Source organism: Trachemys scripta, chromosome 9 (assembly GCF_013100865.1).
Source record: "Trachemys scripta elegans isolate TJP31775 chromosome 9, CAS_Tse_1.0, whole genome shotgun sequence".
In the NCBI taxonomy this organism is placed as follows: Eukaryota; Metazoa; Chordata; order Testudines; family Emydidae; genus Trachemys; species Trachemys scripta.
Window position 1 is genome coordinate 82,875,670 of NC_048306.1, and position 12,920 is coordinate 82,888,589.

A 12,920-nucleotide genomic window follows, 5' to 3' on the forward strand; every position below is an offset into this window, starting at 1 on the left:
TTTGTGCTCTTTATTGCAGAACCAACATGAAAGCAGATGTTAAATATTTTGCCCTACTGACCCAGTTTTCAGGCAGATTTTAAATTTAGGATTTTTTACCTCCGAGTTACCTTGATCCATTCTTCGGAGGTTAACCAACAAAATTTACAAGAATGCTGATCTGAGGTGCTTAAAGCAGAATTCTTAGTTCTTCTTCGAGTGCTTGCTCATATCCATTCCATTAGGTGTGTGCGCGCCGCGTGCACGATCGTCGGAAGATTTTCTACCCTAGCAACACCGGCGGGTCGGCTGTGGAGCCCCCTAGAGTGGCACCTTCATGGCGCTGAATATATACCCCAGCCGACCCGGCGCCCCCTCAGTTCCTTCTTACCGCCCCTGACGGTCGTTGGAACTCTGGAGCGCGGCATAGCTGTTCTCCACTCTCCCTAGCTTACTTAGTTATTCGCAGTTGTAGTTATAGTTATAGTTCTAGTGTTTATAGTTAAATAGTTAAATAGTTTTTAAAAGTTGTTATAGTTGTTATAGTAGTCCAGGGGATTAAGGGGGTCTTCTCCCCCGGCCGCGGGCCCGGGCTCATGCCCAACGCTCCCGGCTTCAAGCAGTGCGCCTCCTGCGCTAAGCCTATGCCCACGAGCGACCCGCACGACTCCTGTCTGAAGTGCCTGGGAGAGTCCCATCAAACAGATAAGTGCAAGATCTGTAAGGCCTTCAGACCAAGGACCAAGAAAGAGCGGGACTTTCGGCTCCGGCAACTCCTGATGGAGGCGGCACTTAGTACGGACACTCCCTCTACAAGCCAGGCCCCGGCACCTAGCGCCTCGGTGCGCAGTGCCCCGGCAGCACTGGCCATGCCAACCACGCGAGTGGTGTCGGACAAGCCTCCCCGGCACCGGACCTCGTCGGCACCGCAAGCACAGCAAGTGCCTCGACGCCGGTCATTATCCCCGGGGCATAAAAAAGCCCATAAGACGGGGGCCTCCGTGCCGAAGACGCCGGCTCCCCCAGTGCCGGGGGTAGAGCCGAGCCCGCCGGGGTCCCGAAGCAGGTCCCCACGCCGCTCGCAGTCCCGGCGCCAAATATCACCTTGGCACCGGTCGTACTCGCGGCCAAGATCTTCGTCGCGGCGCCGCTCTACGTCTCGGCACCGCTATGATCGTCGGCACCGATCAACGTCGAGACGTAGTTCTCGGCACCGCTACAGTCGACGCTCGACGTCGAGAGGCCGCTCCCAGCACCGGGCATACTCCAGGTCCTCGTCGAGGTCCAGATCCGGCTCCCGGCACCGACGAGGTCATCGGCACTGATCGCGGTCCCGGCACCGTTCGCCGGCACCGCGTAGAGATAGATCATCTCCGGACCGGCACCGTGCGGCACCGCAGCCCACGGGAATCGTTTCGTCTCTCTCGGCACCGCCATGGCCATCAAGATCGGTGTCTCGCTCCTCGGAAGACCTGTCGAGATCGGCATACCCCCCTCAAGGGCAAGCCGAGGAACGGGACTTGGGCCATTGGCAGGAGATGACAGAGGACCATTCTCATGGCCCATCTCACTGGTCGTTTTGGACCCCGTGGGCGTACCACCAGGAGCAAGGGGCTCCAATACCCTCGACCTCTCGCTCGGGTCACTCCGTTAGAAGGGCCCCGGAGTCCACCATCTCTCGGCCTCCGCCAGGGGGCATGGAGGCTTCCGTGTCCACGCCACCTGACGCCATGGACCAAAGCACAGGTGATGCTCCGGCCCAGGAGCAGGGGGACCAGGACCCTCCCTTGGATCCTGTACCACCGGAGGCATCTTCCTCTTCCTCTCCGGATGAGGCAGTGGCGGGCACATCATGTACAGGTCCACCTCCGATAGATCTTCGGGCTCACCAGGATCTCCTGCGTAGGATGGCACGTAATATGGACCTGCAGGCGGAGGAGATAGTGGAGGTGCAGGACCCTATCGTGAACATCCTCGGAGCGGATGCCCCTTCGAGGGTGGCGTTACCCCTGATCCGCACGATACAGGCCAATGCAGCTACGATATGGCAAACGCCTGCCTCTATCCCACCCACAGCGAGAGGGGTGGAAAGGAAATACTTTGTCCCGTCTAAAGACTACGGGTACTTGTATACCCACCCCCAACCGTGTTCACTGGTGGTGGCATCAGTGAACGCAAGAGAGCGCCACGGTCAGCAGGCTGCAGCGCCTAAATCAAAGGAGGCTAAGCGACTCGATTTGTTTGGCCGTAAAGTTTACTCAGCCGGAGGGCTGCAACTTAGAGCGGCGAACCAGCAGGCGCTCATGAGCCGCTACAACTTTAACTCCTGGAACTCTATGGGGAAGTTTAAGGAGTTGGTTCCCCAAGAGTCCAGGGAGGAGTTTGGAGCCATGGTAGAGGAGGGTAAGAAGGTGGCTCGGACCTCCTTGCAGGCCTCCTTGGACATAGCGGACTCGGCTGCGAGGACCCTGGCTTCGGGTATCGCTATGCGGAGAATCTCCTGGCTTCAGGTTTCGGGTTTGCCTCCGGAGCTGCAGCAAACCCTACAGGATCTGCCCTTTGAGGGACATGGATTGTTCTCGGACAAGACGGACTCTCGCCTGCAGAGCCTCAAGGACTCGAGAACAATCATGCGCTCCCTGGGGATGCATGTTGCGGGCCCTCAGCGCAGACCATTTAGGCCGCAGCCTCAGCGCTTCTACCCCCCCCCCCCCGCCTCGTCAGAGACAGGACTCGGCCCGGAGGCGAGGGCGAGGTGGTAGAAGAAGGTGGACCGGCCCTCAACCCGGCCAGAACCAGGGGCCACCTAGACCACCTTCAGGCCCCAGGCAGAACTTTTGAAGGTGCGGTCGAGGACGGCGCCCCAGTCATCCCCCAGGATCCAGCCCCCTACTTTCGGGATCGCCTCTCCCACTTCCACCGTGCCTGGTCCCTTATAACTTCGGACCGTTGGGTCCTCCGCACGGTGGAGAGGGGATACGCTATCCAGTTTTCTTCTATCCCCCCCTCCCACCCCCCTTCCCCGTCCCTCTTCAGGGACCCTTCTCACGAGCAACTTCTTATACAGGAGGTTTCTACGCTCCTGGCCTTGGGGGCCATAGAGGAGGTTCCGATAGAGTTAAGGGGCAGGGGATTTTATTCCCGTTACTTCCTGATCCCCAAGTCCAAAGGAGGTCTGCGGCCCATCTTGGACTTGCGCGGACTCAACAAATTCGTAGTAAAGTTGAAGTTCCGCATGGTCTCTTTGGGGGCCATTATCCCTTCCCTCGATCCTGGAGACTGGTTCGCCGCCCTCGACATGAAAGACGCATACTTTCACATCACAATTTACCCACCTCACAGACGCTTCCTGCGATTCGTGGTAAACACGGTGCACTACCAATTTGCAGTCCTTCCCTTCGGCCTATCCTCGGCCCCAAGAGTGTTCACGAAATGTATGGCTGTCGTGGCAGCGTACCTTCGTCGACAAGGGATACAGGTGTTCCCGTACCTAGACGACTGGCTGGTACGCGGTCGCACCAAGGAGCAAGTTCAAGCTCACGTCCACATAATAGTGCACACATTCAACGAGTTGGGCATCCTACTCAACAAGGACAAATCCACTCTAGAACCTACCCAGAGAATAGAATTCATCGGCGCAGTTCTAGACTCCAGACGTGCACAAGCCATCCTGCCAGACAACCGCTTTGGCACCATCAAGAACCTCGTTCAAGGGCTCAAGGCCTTCCCAACTACCACGGTGAGGTCGTGCCTCACCCTGCTGGGTCACATGGCTTCCTGCACGTACGTAACCAGGCATGCCAGACTTCGGCTTCGCCCACTTCAAACCTGGGTATCATCAATATACCGCCCACATCGGGACAGCCTGAACATGGTGGTCACGGTCTCGAACTCGGTCCTGACCTCCCTCACCTGGTGGCTAGATCACAATGTGGTCTGCGAGGGGATGCCTTTTCACACCCCACAACCCTCTCTGCACCTGGTCACAGACGCTTCATCTCTGGGTTGGGGCGCCCATCTCAACGAACACCATACCCAGGGCCTGTGGACTACACCCCAGTTAGCCCTACACATCAATGTTCGGGAACTGATGGCGGTACGCCTGGCGTGCCAGGCATTTCTCAATCTCCTACGTGGCCGTTGTGTGTTAGTTCTCATCGACAACACCACGGCCATGTTTTACATCAACAAGCAAGGAGGAGCACGTTCGTCAATTCTATGCCAAGAGGCCATTCGCCTGTGGGACTTCTGCATCGCCCACTCAATCCATCTCACGGCATCGTTCCTCCCTGGAGTCCAGAACACTCTGGCGGACCGACTCAGCAGGTCCTTCCGGACGCACGAGTGGTCTATCCGTCCGGACATCATACATTCCATCTTCCAGAAGTGGGGGTTTCCCCAGATAGACCTGTTTGCATCTCGAGACAACAGGAAGTGCCACGTGTTCTGCTCCCTACAAGGTCGAGCTCCGGGCTCCCTCTCGGATGCGTTTCTCCTTCCCTGGAAAGACCACTTGTTTTATGCCTTCCCTCCATTTCCTCTGGTCCACAAGGTACTGCTCAAATTGCGCAGAGACCAGGCACAGGTAATCCTGATCGCTCCAGCGTGGCCGAGACAACATTGGTACACCACACTGTTGGAACTCTCGGTTCAGACACCGATCCCGCTTCCATTATGTCCGGATCTCATATCTCAGGACCACGGCCGGCTGCGTCACCCCGACCTGCAATCACTCCACCTCACAGCGTGGCTGCTCCATGGTTCACCCAGGCAGAGCAGCAATGCTCGCACTCTGTCCAACAGATTCTGCTGAGCAGTAGGAAGCCCTCAACACGCACCACGTACCTGACCAAGTGGAAGCGGTTCTCCTGTTGGTGCGAACAACGAGCCACGTTCCCGTTGCAGGCACCCATTCCTCTCATTTTGGAATATCTCCTCTCCTTAAAACAGCAGGGGTTGGCGATATCTTCAATTAGAGTTCACCTGTCCGCTATATCGGCCTTTCACCCAGGGGAACTCGCGTCCTCGGTATTCTCTAACCCGATGGTCGTTAGATTCCTCAAGGGCTTAGACCGGATGTACCCACAACAACGTCGGCCCGTCCCGACGTGGGACCTCAACCTGGTTCTCTCCAAGCTCACAGGTCCTCCATTCGAGCCACTGGCCACCTGTTCACTTCTGTACCTATCCTGGAAGACAGCCTTCCTCGTAGCCATCACCTCAGCAAGGCGCGTTTCTGAACTCAGGGCGCTTACCTCTGAGCCCCCTTACACAGTTTTCCATAAGGATAAAGTGCAGCTTCGTCCACATCCTGCCTTTCTCCCTAAGGTGGTTTCTCCTTTTCATATCAACCAGGACATATTTCTCCCGGTCTTTCATCCTAAACCACATGCCACTCGCCAGGATCAACGTTTGCATTCCCTGGACGTACGAAGGGCCCTGGCCTTCTATATTGACCGCACAAAGCACTTTAGAAAGACGACGCAACTCTTCGTTGCAGTAGCCGACCGAATGAAAGGCTCACTGGTCTCCTCACAACGCCTATCCTCCTGGATTACGTCTTGCATCCGGACTTGCTATGACCTGGCAGGCGTCTCAGCACCGCACCTCACCGCTCACTCCACGAGGGCCCAAGCTTCCTCGACTGCTTTCCTGGCACATGTTCCGATCCAGGACATTTGTAGAGCGGCGGTTTGGTCATCAGTCCACACGTTTACAGCTCACTATGCACTAGTGCAACAGTCCAGGGACGATGCTGCATTCAGGTCAGCAGTTTTGCACACAGCAATGTCTCACTCCGACCCCACACCTAAGTTGGGCTTGGGAGTCACCTAATGGAATGGATATGAGCAAGCACTCGAAGAAGAAAAGACGGTTACTCACCGTTGTAACTGTTCTTCGAGATGTGTTGCTCATATCCATTCCAAACCCGCCCCCCGTCCCCACTGTCGGAGTAGCCGGCAAGAAGGAACTGAGGGGGCGCCGGGTCGGCTGGGGTATATATTCAGCGCCATGAAGGCGCCACTCTAGGGGGCTCCACAGCCGACCCGCCGGTGTTGCTAGGGTAGAAAATCTTCCGACGATCGTGCACGCGGCGCGCACACACCTAATGGAATGGATATGAGCAACACATCTCGAAGAGCAACAGTTACAACGGTGAGTAACCGTCTTTTTCAAATTGCACCTAAAAACTAAGCAGGCTGCCTTAATGGGAAAAAACACATGCAAACAAGAAATCAAGATGGGGAAATGGTGTTCTTGGTTTGTTTAAGGGTAACCTAGAAGCCAAGACCTGTATGTTATACAATAACATGGGTATGCAAATAGCAGCATAATTCTCCTCTTTCAAGTTGCTGCATAAATTGGCAAAAATAATGCTGTCTTGTCTTCCCTACTCTTTTTTTCCAAGAGAAGAAGGGAGGCATCCAGTGGCAGAAGTTGGGGAGTGTTGCAGTGTAGTCACCTACCTTAGCTGAACATCATCCATGGGTCATGAGAGAGCAAGTACCAGGCAGCCTGGGTGGGTGATGTTCCCAGGAGTAAGGCAGCTTCTATGACACCATCCCTACCTACAGGAACTGACTGTGTTCCAAAGCATACTCGTAACAGAATTAATATAATCCAACTCTGCAAATTCAAACACAGATTTCAAGACATACTTTCACAGAGTGGTTTGTTCAGATTCGGAAGATAGTTTAAAACAAATGCTAGCAAAAATGTTTCTTCAGTGTATATTCAGATTTTAACTGGTACTTATTTAAAACTATGGAGACTATAACAAACTTTTTAAAATTATAGGACTGGAAATGCAAACCTTTCCCAAACAACTACCTGAACTTCACCGTCACATTTTTTGGTGTTTCTTAGGAGTCATTACCAGAGGTTCAGGAGGAGCATCGCAATTTACTTCAAGAGATTAAAGCAATTCAAGAGGATGAACATGCTCTTCAAAAAGAGGCTCTTAATATTAGACTTAAAATTGAACAAATAGACAGTCATATTGGTGAGCATCAAACAAAGATTAAATATTGGCAAAGAGAGGTAAGATTTAATACTTAATATTTTATTTTGGTTTCATATTTTGAACTGTAAACCATGAGCGATTAATCTCAGTGTGATGACAATTTGTCTCCTGATAAATGGTTGAATATAACCAAAAATATTTTTAAAAACTGACTTTTAAAAGATCCTTGGTATAGAGTATATGTTCTTGAAATGTGATGGCTCTGAAAAGCAACTATAAAAATGGCACCTTCCTTTTCAATCAACCTGCTCCCTCTGTGAATTCATTTATCAAGAGTTATGATCAAAAGATACCTGGACTAGAAACTCCAGTCCAGTTTCTATGCCCTGGCACCCTACTTTGGTGCAAGTTGATGAAGGTGTGGCTCACATTCCTTGGAGCCATTGAGCCCATGCAATGGACAAAAGGAGAAGACTTTTGATTCCAAATACATCCTGGTAGGTCAAAAAGTTAAGGGTTCCTGCTCATCCTAAAATTCAGGGACCTAAATCAATACATGGTCAAAGAAAAAACTCAAGATGGTCACCTTGGGAGCCATTATGTCTCTTCCAGAGGCAGGCAACTGCCTATGCATGCTACACCTGGTGGATGCTTATGGGCAGATAGGGATGCTTCCCAGACACTTTGTGAATAAAACTACCAATTTCCTTCTTGAGGTGATAGTCTGCTCCACATTTTCATGAAATATTTATTGGTAGTCTTGGCTTACTTGCACAGGTTGAACTCGCACTTACTCCCTTATATGAATAATAGGCTGAATAAAAAAATCACTCTGGAGGATATTAAAGATACCTGATCTTTTCACAACAGGGGTGTTGGGTAGTTAACCGTGAATTTTAGTAACTCCAACGTCCAAACCTGTTCTTTAGCATAGAGTTGGGATATACAGAAATGCTAATAGATACATCAATTCAAATACCCTCTTTCCAGATCCTGACTTCTTCCCTGGTTGATGCACATCTCCATTTCTTCAGGGAAATAGATAGCATTCAAATCTAAGGCCTGTCTGAACCTAAAAGTTGCACTGATTTAAGTAAAATTCTTTTTAAATAGAATTAGCAAAACCAGACCAAATCCCTATGTGGCTATACTGTTTACAACTGTCTTAGATTGAAGTAGCTCAACTTGGTCAATTACCAAGGGAAATTTAATCAATATAAGATAGCTGTAACCAGTTTTAAGTGTGCCCACATAAGGACTTGCTCTGGTTTCACTATTTCATCTGATTAAGACACTTACTTAAGACAGTTTTATTTAAATCAGTGCAACTTTTGTGTTTGGACAAGGCCTTATTTACAGCCTAGCTTTTAAAGTTACTTTTGGGGACAGCAGAATGCAAAAATTATTTCTCTTTTCCCTTACAAAGATGAATATTTTACTAAGGCTTCATTCCCCAGATAGAACTAGCTGCTTCTCACTCATCCACGAACTGATTGGAATGTTCTTTGTAGAATATTCTGAGTAGTGTATAACCATTAGTAACCAAGGTGACTTGCATATTTACCCACTACTGCTGCCTGTAGACACTCGAAAACCCTAAGACACATTTGTGAGAATCCTGCATGAATGTTTTGAGAAGCAGAATTATAAGGTAAAAGACTGCATTTGTTGACCTTTGATGCATATTGTAAAGAGACTGTTTTCCCAGCTCTGAATAGAGTAGGTTGAATTTGGACCAAAAATGAGTTGGAGTGGGAAAGAAATAATTGTTAGTTTTGGAAGGCTGTGTGGGTACTGATCCAGTGGATTTAACCAGATTTTTTTAAATTGGTACTATTTAGTATTAAAAGCTATTTTCAAGGTTTATTTGATAACTTGTACTGTCAAGCATAAACATGATATTCAGTAACTGTCTAAACTGAATTATAGATATCAAAAATATCACTGCATCCCATAGAAGACAAACTAGTTGAAGAGCTTCCAGTGCTAAATCAAGAGGAACTTGAAGCAATTAAAGATCCAGACATTCTAACTAATCAGATAGCTCTTTTAGAAGCCCAATGTCATGAAATGAAACCAAACCTTGGTGCCATTGCAGAATATAATAAAAAGGTAAGGCTTTGTTATTTACCATTAGTATCACAGTAGGCTTAATCTCTTTACATTGCTTTACTATTATCTCCAGCAGGTGGATAACTTCTTGTATAGCAAAAACGAGGAGTCCTTGTGGCACCTTAGAGACTAACAAATTTATTTGGGCATAAGCTTTCGTGGACTAAAACCCACTTCATCCGATGTATGAAGTGGAAAATACAATAGGGAGGTATGAATACACAGCATAGGGAAAGATGGGAGTTGCCTTACCAAGTGGGGGGTCGATGCTAACGAGCCAATTCAATTAAGATGGAAGTGGGCTATTCTCAATAGTTGACAAGAAGGGAGAAAAAAATCACTTTTGTAGTGCTAATGAGTTCAGTGTAATCAAGGTGGCCCATTTCAAACAGTTCACAAGAAGGTGTGAATATCAGCAGGGGAAAATTAGTTTTTGTAGTGACCGATTCACTGCCAGTCTCTATTCAGGCCTAATTTGACGGTGTCCAGTTTGCAAATTAATTCCAGTTCTGCAGTTTCTCATTGGAGTCTGTTTTTGAAATTTTTTTTGTTGTAGAATTGCCACTTTTAAGTCTGTTATTGAGTGTCCAGGGAGATTGAAGTGTTCTACTGGTTTTTGAAGTATAGCTGTACTTCATTTGGCATTGCTTGAATCAGTCAACATGTAATACTCTGGTCACTGCTGTTGGAATACATGGTCACCCGACTAATCAGGCATGTTTCTTGGAGTAATTTTCCACATGTTCCTCCAGGATCCCTCTTCCCAAAGAGGTAGTATAGACCATCACAGCCAGGGCAAAACAGCCTCAGATCTTAAAAAGACAGAAGAAAAGTGATGAGGAACAACAGCCACAAGGGGAGAACTACTGCTCTCCTCGTCCTCCCATGATGAGACAATTAACCCCATCTACGCCTGCCTCAGTGGATAACTGTAAGGCATTCCAGGACCTCAAATGCATGGTAGAGACACTGGATATTCCACGACAAGTGGTGCAGGAGAAGTCCCGCAAGCTCCTGGATATCTTGCAACCCTTCCACGTTCGGCACACTTGCCATGTCAATAAACAAAATTCTGTTGGAGCCTTCAAAGAACCTATGGCATATGTTAGCATCAATACTGGCCACATCCTGGCAATTCGACAAGAGGTATAAGGCCCTTTCCAAGGGATCTAAATACTCTCATTCCCATCTAGTACCAAGTTTGCTTCTAGTGGCCACTGTACAGAAAAGGTTGAAATAACAAGGATCTCTGAGATCCACACTCAGGAAGAAGTACCTAAAGAAAATAGACTTTTTCAGGCACCAGGTTTACTTATTAGCCAGCTTCCAAATGTGTGACTAATTATCAGTTCTCCTCTCGCAGTATGTTTACTTGAAATGGGATAAACTGTTTGTGGACAACCTACCAGAGAAACACTGAAAGGAACTGAAAGCCATAATCACCATGGAACAGTGCCTGGACATATCTATAACCATTACACGTACTATAGCTACATCAATAGCAACGAGAGTGTCTTCAGGAAGGTCCAGACTACAACTGAGGACTTTCACTTGAGGGTAGTGAACTTTTTAATTCAAAATGGATGAGCTCCACTTGTTAAAGAATACCAGGTCCACTGTGGATTCATGGGGTTTGTATGTTCTAGCCCCGTGAAAGAAGGAAGCAAGACAACAGTCTTCCTTCAGGCAGCATCTCTCTGCCTTTTACTAGTACCAATCCTAGAGGACGTTGGCACTGCCAAGAAGGAAGCAGGTTCTAGTGAAGACAACTCAAAGCCTCTTCCTTGGCTCCTGCACAGTCTGGATATTCAGCCAGGATCATTGCACGCCCTCCCTCCCCATTGGCAGCTGCATTTTTTTATTTTCAGGTAGCCTGGATCACTTCAGACCAGTATGTCCTAAAAATTGTAAATGCGATATTCTGTCTAATACCAGTTCCTTCATATCCACTGACCTTTCTTTCAAACCTCATTGCCTTTTTTCACAAGATACAGATGAACCTTTTTACAAACTTGGAGCAGTAGAGGTACCCTAAAAATTCAGGAGCAAAGATATTTATCCCTATTACTTTCTCATCCCAAAGAAAGGGGGTTGGTATCCAATTCTGAACCTCTGTTATCTTAACAAATTCATCCATCATTTCACGTTCAGGATGGTGACTCTGGCTTCCATAATTCCTTTGTTAGAGCTTCAGACTGGTTCTGGGCTCTCTACCTCCAAGGGAGTGACTCTCACATCCATTCATCCAGAAATATCCCAGGTTCCTAGTAGGAAGGCCTCACTGCTGGTACAGAGGCTTGTCCTTTTGGTCTTTCAGCAGCACCAAGGGTGTGACATTGTGGCAGATCATCTGAGAAGACAAAGGATCCAGTTCTACCCTTACCTCAATGAGTAGCTGATTCTAGGTAGATCTACAGTGACAAACTCAACTCAAGTAACTTTAGAGCTGTTTGCTATCTTGGACCTCAAAGCCAAAAAGAGAGAAACCCACACTTGTTCCAACTCAAAGCATAGAGTTCGTAGGAACACTATTAGCCCTGGTCTATACTGGGGCGGGGGATCGATCTAAGTTACACAACTTCAACTACATGAATAATATAGCTGAAGTCGACATACTTAGATCGACTTACCGGGTGTCTTCACCGTGGTGAGTCGACTGCTGCCATTCCCCCGTCGACTCTGCATGCACTTCTTGTGGCGCTGGAGTACAGGAATCGACGGGAGAGCGCTCGGGGATCGATTTATCGCATCTAGACTAGAATCCTAGAATATCAGGGTTAGAAGGGACCTCAGGAGGTCATCTAGCCCAACCCCCTGCTCAAAGCAGGACCAATCCCCAACTAAATCATCCCAGCTAGGGCTTTGTCAAGCTTGACCTTAAAAACCTCTAAGGAAGGAGATTCCACCACCTCCCTAGGTAACCCATTCCAGTGCTTCACCACCCTCCTAGTGAAAAAGTTTTTCCTAATATCCAACCTACTAACTGCAACTTCAGACCACTGCTCCTTGTTCTGTCATCTGCCACCACTGAGAACAGCCAAGCTCCATCCTCTTTGGAACCCCCTTTCAGGTAGTTGAAAGCAGCTATCAAATCTGCCCTCATTCTTCTCTTCTGCAGACTAAACAATCCCAGTTCCCTCAGCCTCTCCTCATAAGTCATGTGCTCCAGCCCCCTAATCATTTTTGTTGCCCTCCACTGGACTCTTTCCAATTTTTCCACATCCTTCTTGTAGTGTGGGACCCAAAATTGGACACAGTACTCCCGATGAGGCCTCACCAATGTCGAATAGAGGGGAATGATCACATCCCTCGATCTGCTGGCAATGCCCCTACTTATACAGCCCAAAATGCCATTAGCCTTCTTGGCAACAAGGGCACACTGTCGACTCATATGCAGCTTCTCGTCCACTGTAACCCCTAGGTCCTTTTCTGCAGAACTGCTGCCTAGCCATTCGGTCCCTAGTTTGTAGCAGTGCATGGGATTCTTCCGTCCTAAGTACAGGACTCTGCACTTGTCCTTGTTGAACCCCATCAGATTTCTTTTGGCCCAATCCTCTAATTTGTCTAGGTCCCTCTGTATCCTATCCCTACCCTCCAGCGTATCTACCATTCCTCCCAGTTTAGTGTCATCTGCAAACTTGCTGAGGGTGCAGTCCACGCCATCGTCCAGATCATTAATGAAGATATTGAACAAAACCGGCCCCAGGACTGACTCTTGGAGCACTCCACTTGATTCTGGCTGCCAACTAGACATGGAGCCATTGATCACTACCCGTTGAGCCCGATGATCTAGGCAGCTTTCTGTCCACCTTATGATCCATTCATCCAGCCTATACTACTTTAACTTGCTGTCAAGAATACTATG

General features: G+C 48.7%; 1 protein-coding gene across 6 annotated transcripts in view; it reads left to right on the plus strand.

Annotated features, from left to right (window-relative positions):
- The window catches only part of SMC4 (structural maintenance of chromosomes 4), a 110,168-nt gene that overhangs the window by 91,306 nt on the left and 5,942 nt on the right, over positions 1-12,920 (plus strand). For all 6 annotated transcript variants that reach the window (XM_034781629.1, XM_034781634.1, XM_034781632.1 and 3 more), the window contains 2 exons: positions 6,847-7,020; positions 8,873-9,055. In XM_034781629.1, coding sequence (XP_034637520.1) covers positions 6,847-7,020; positions 8,873-9,055 — 357 coding nt within the window. The remainder of the gene's footprint in view (positions 1-6,846; positions 7,021-8,872; positions 9,056-12,920) is intronic.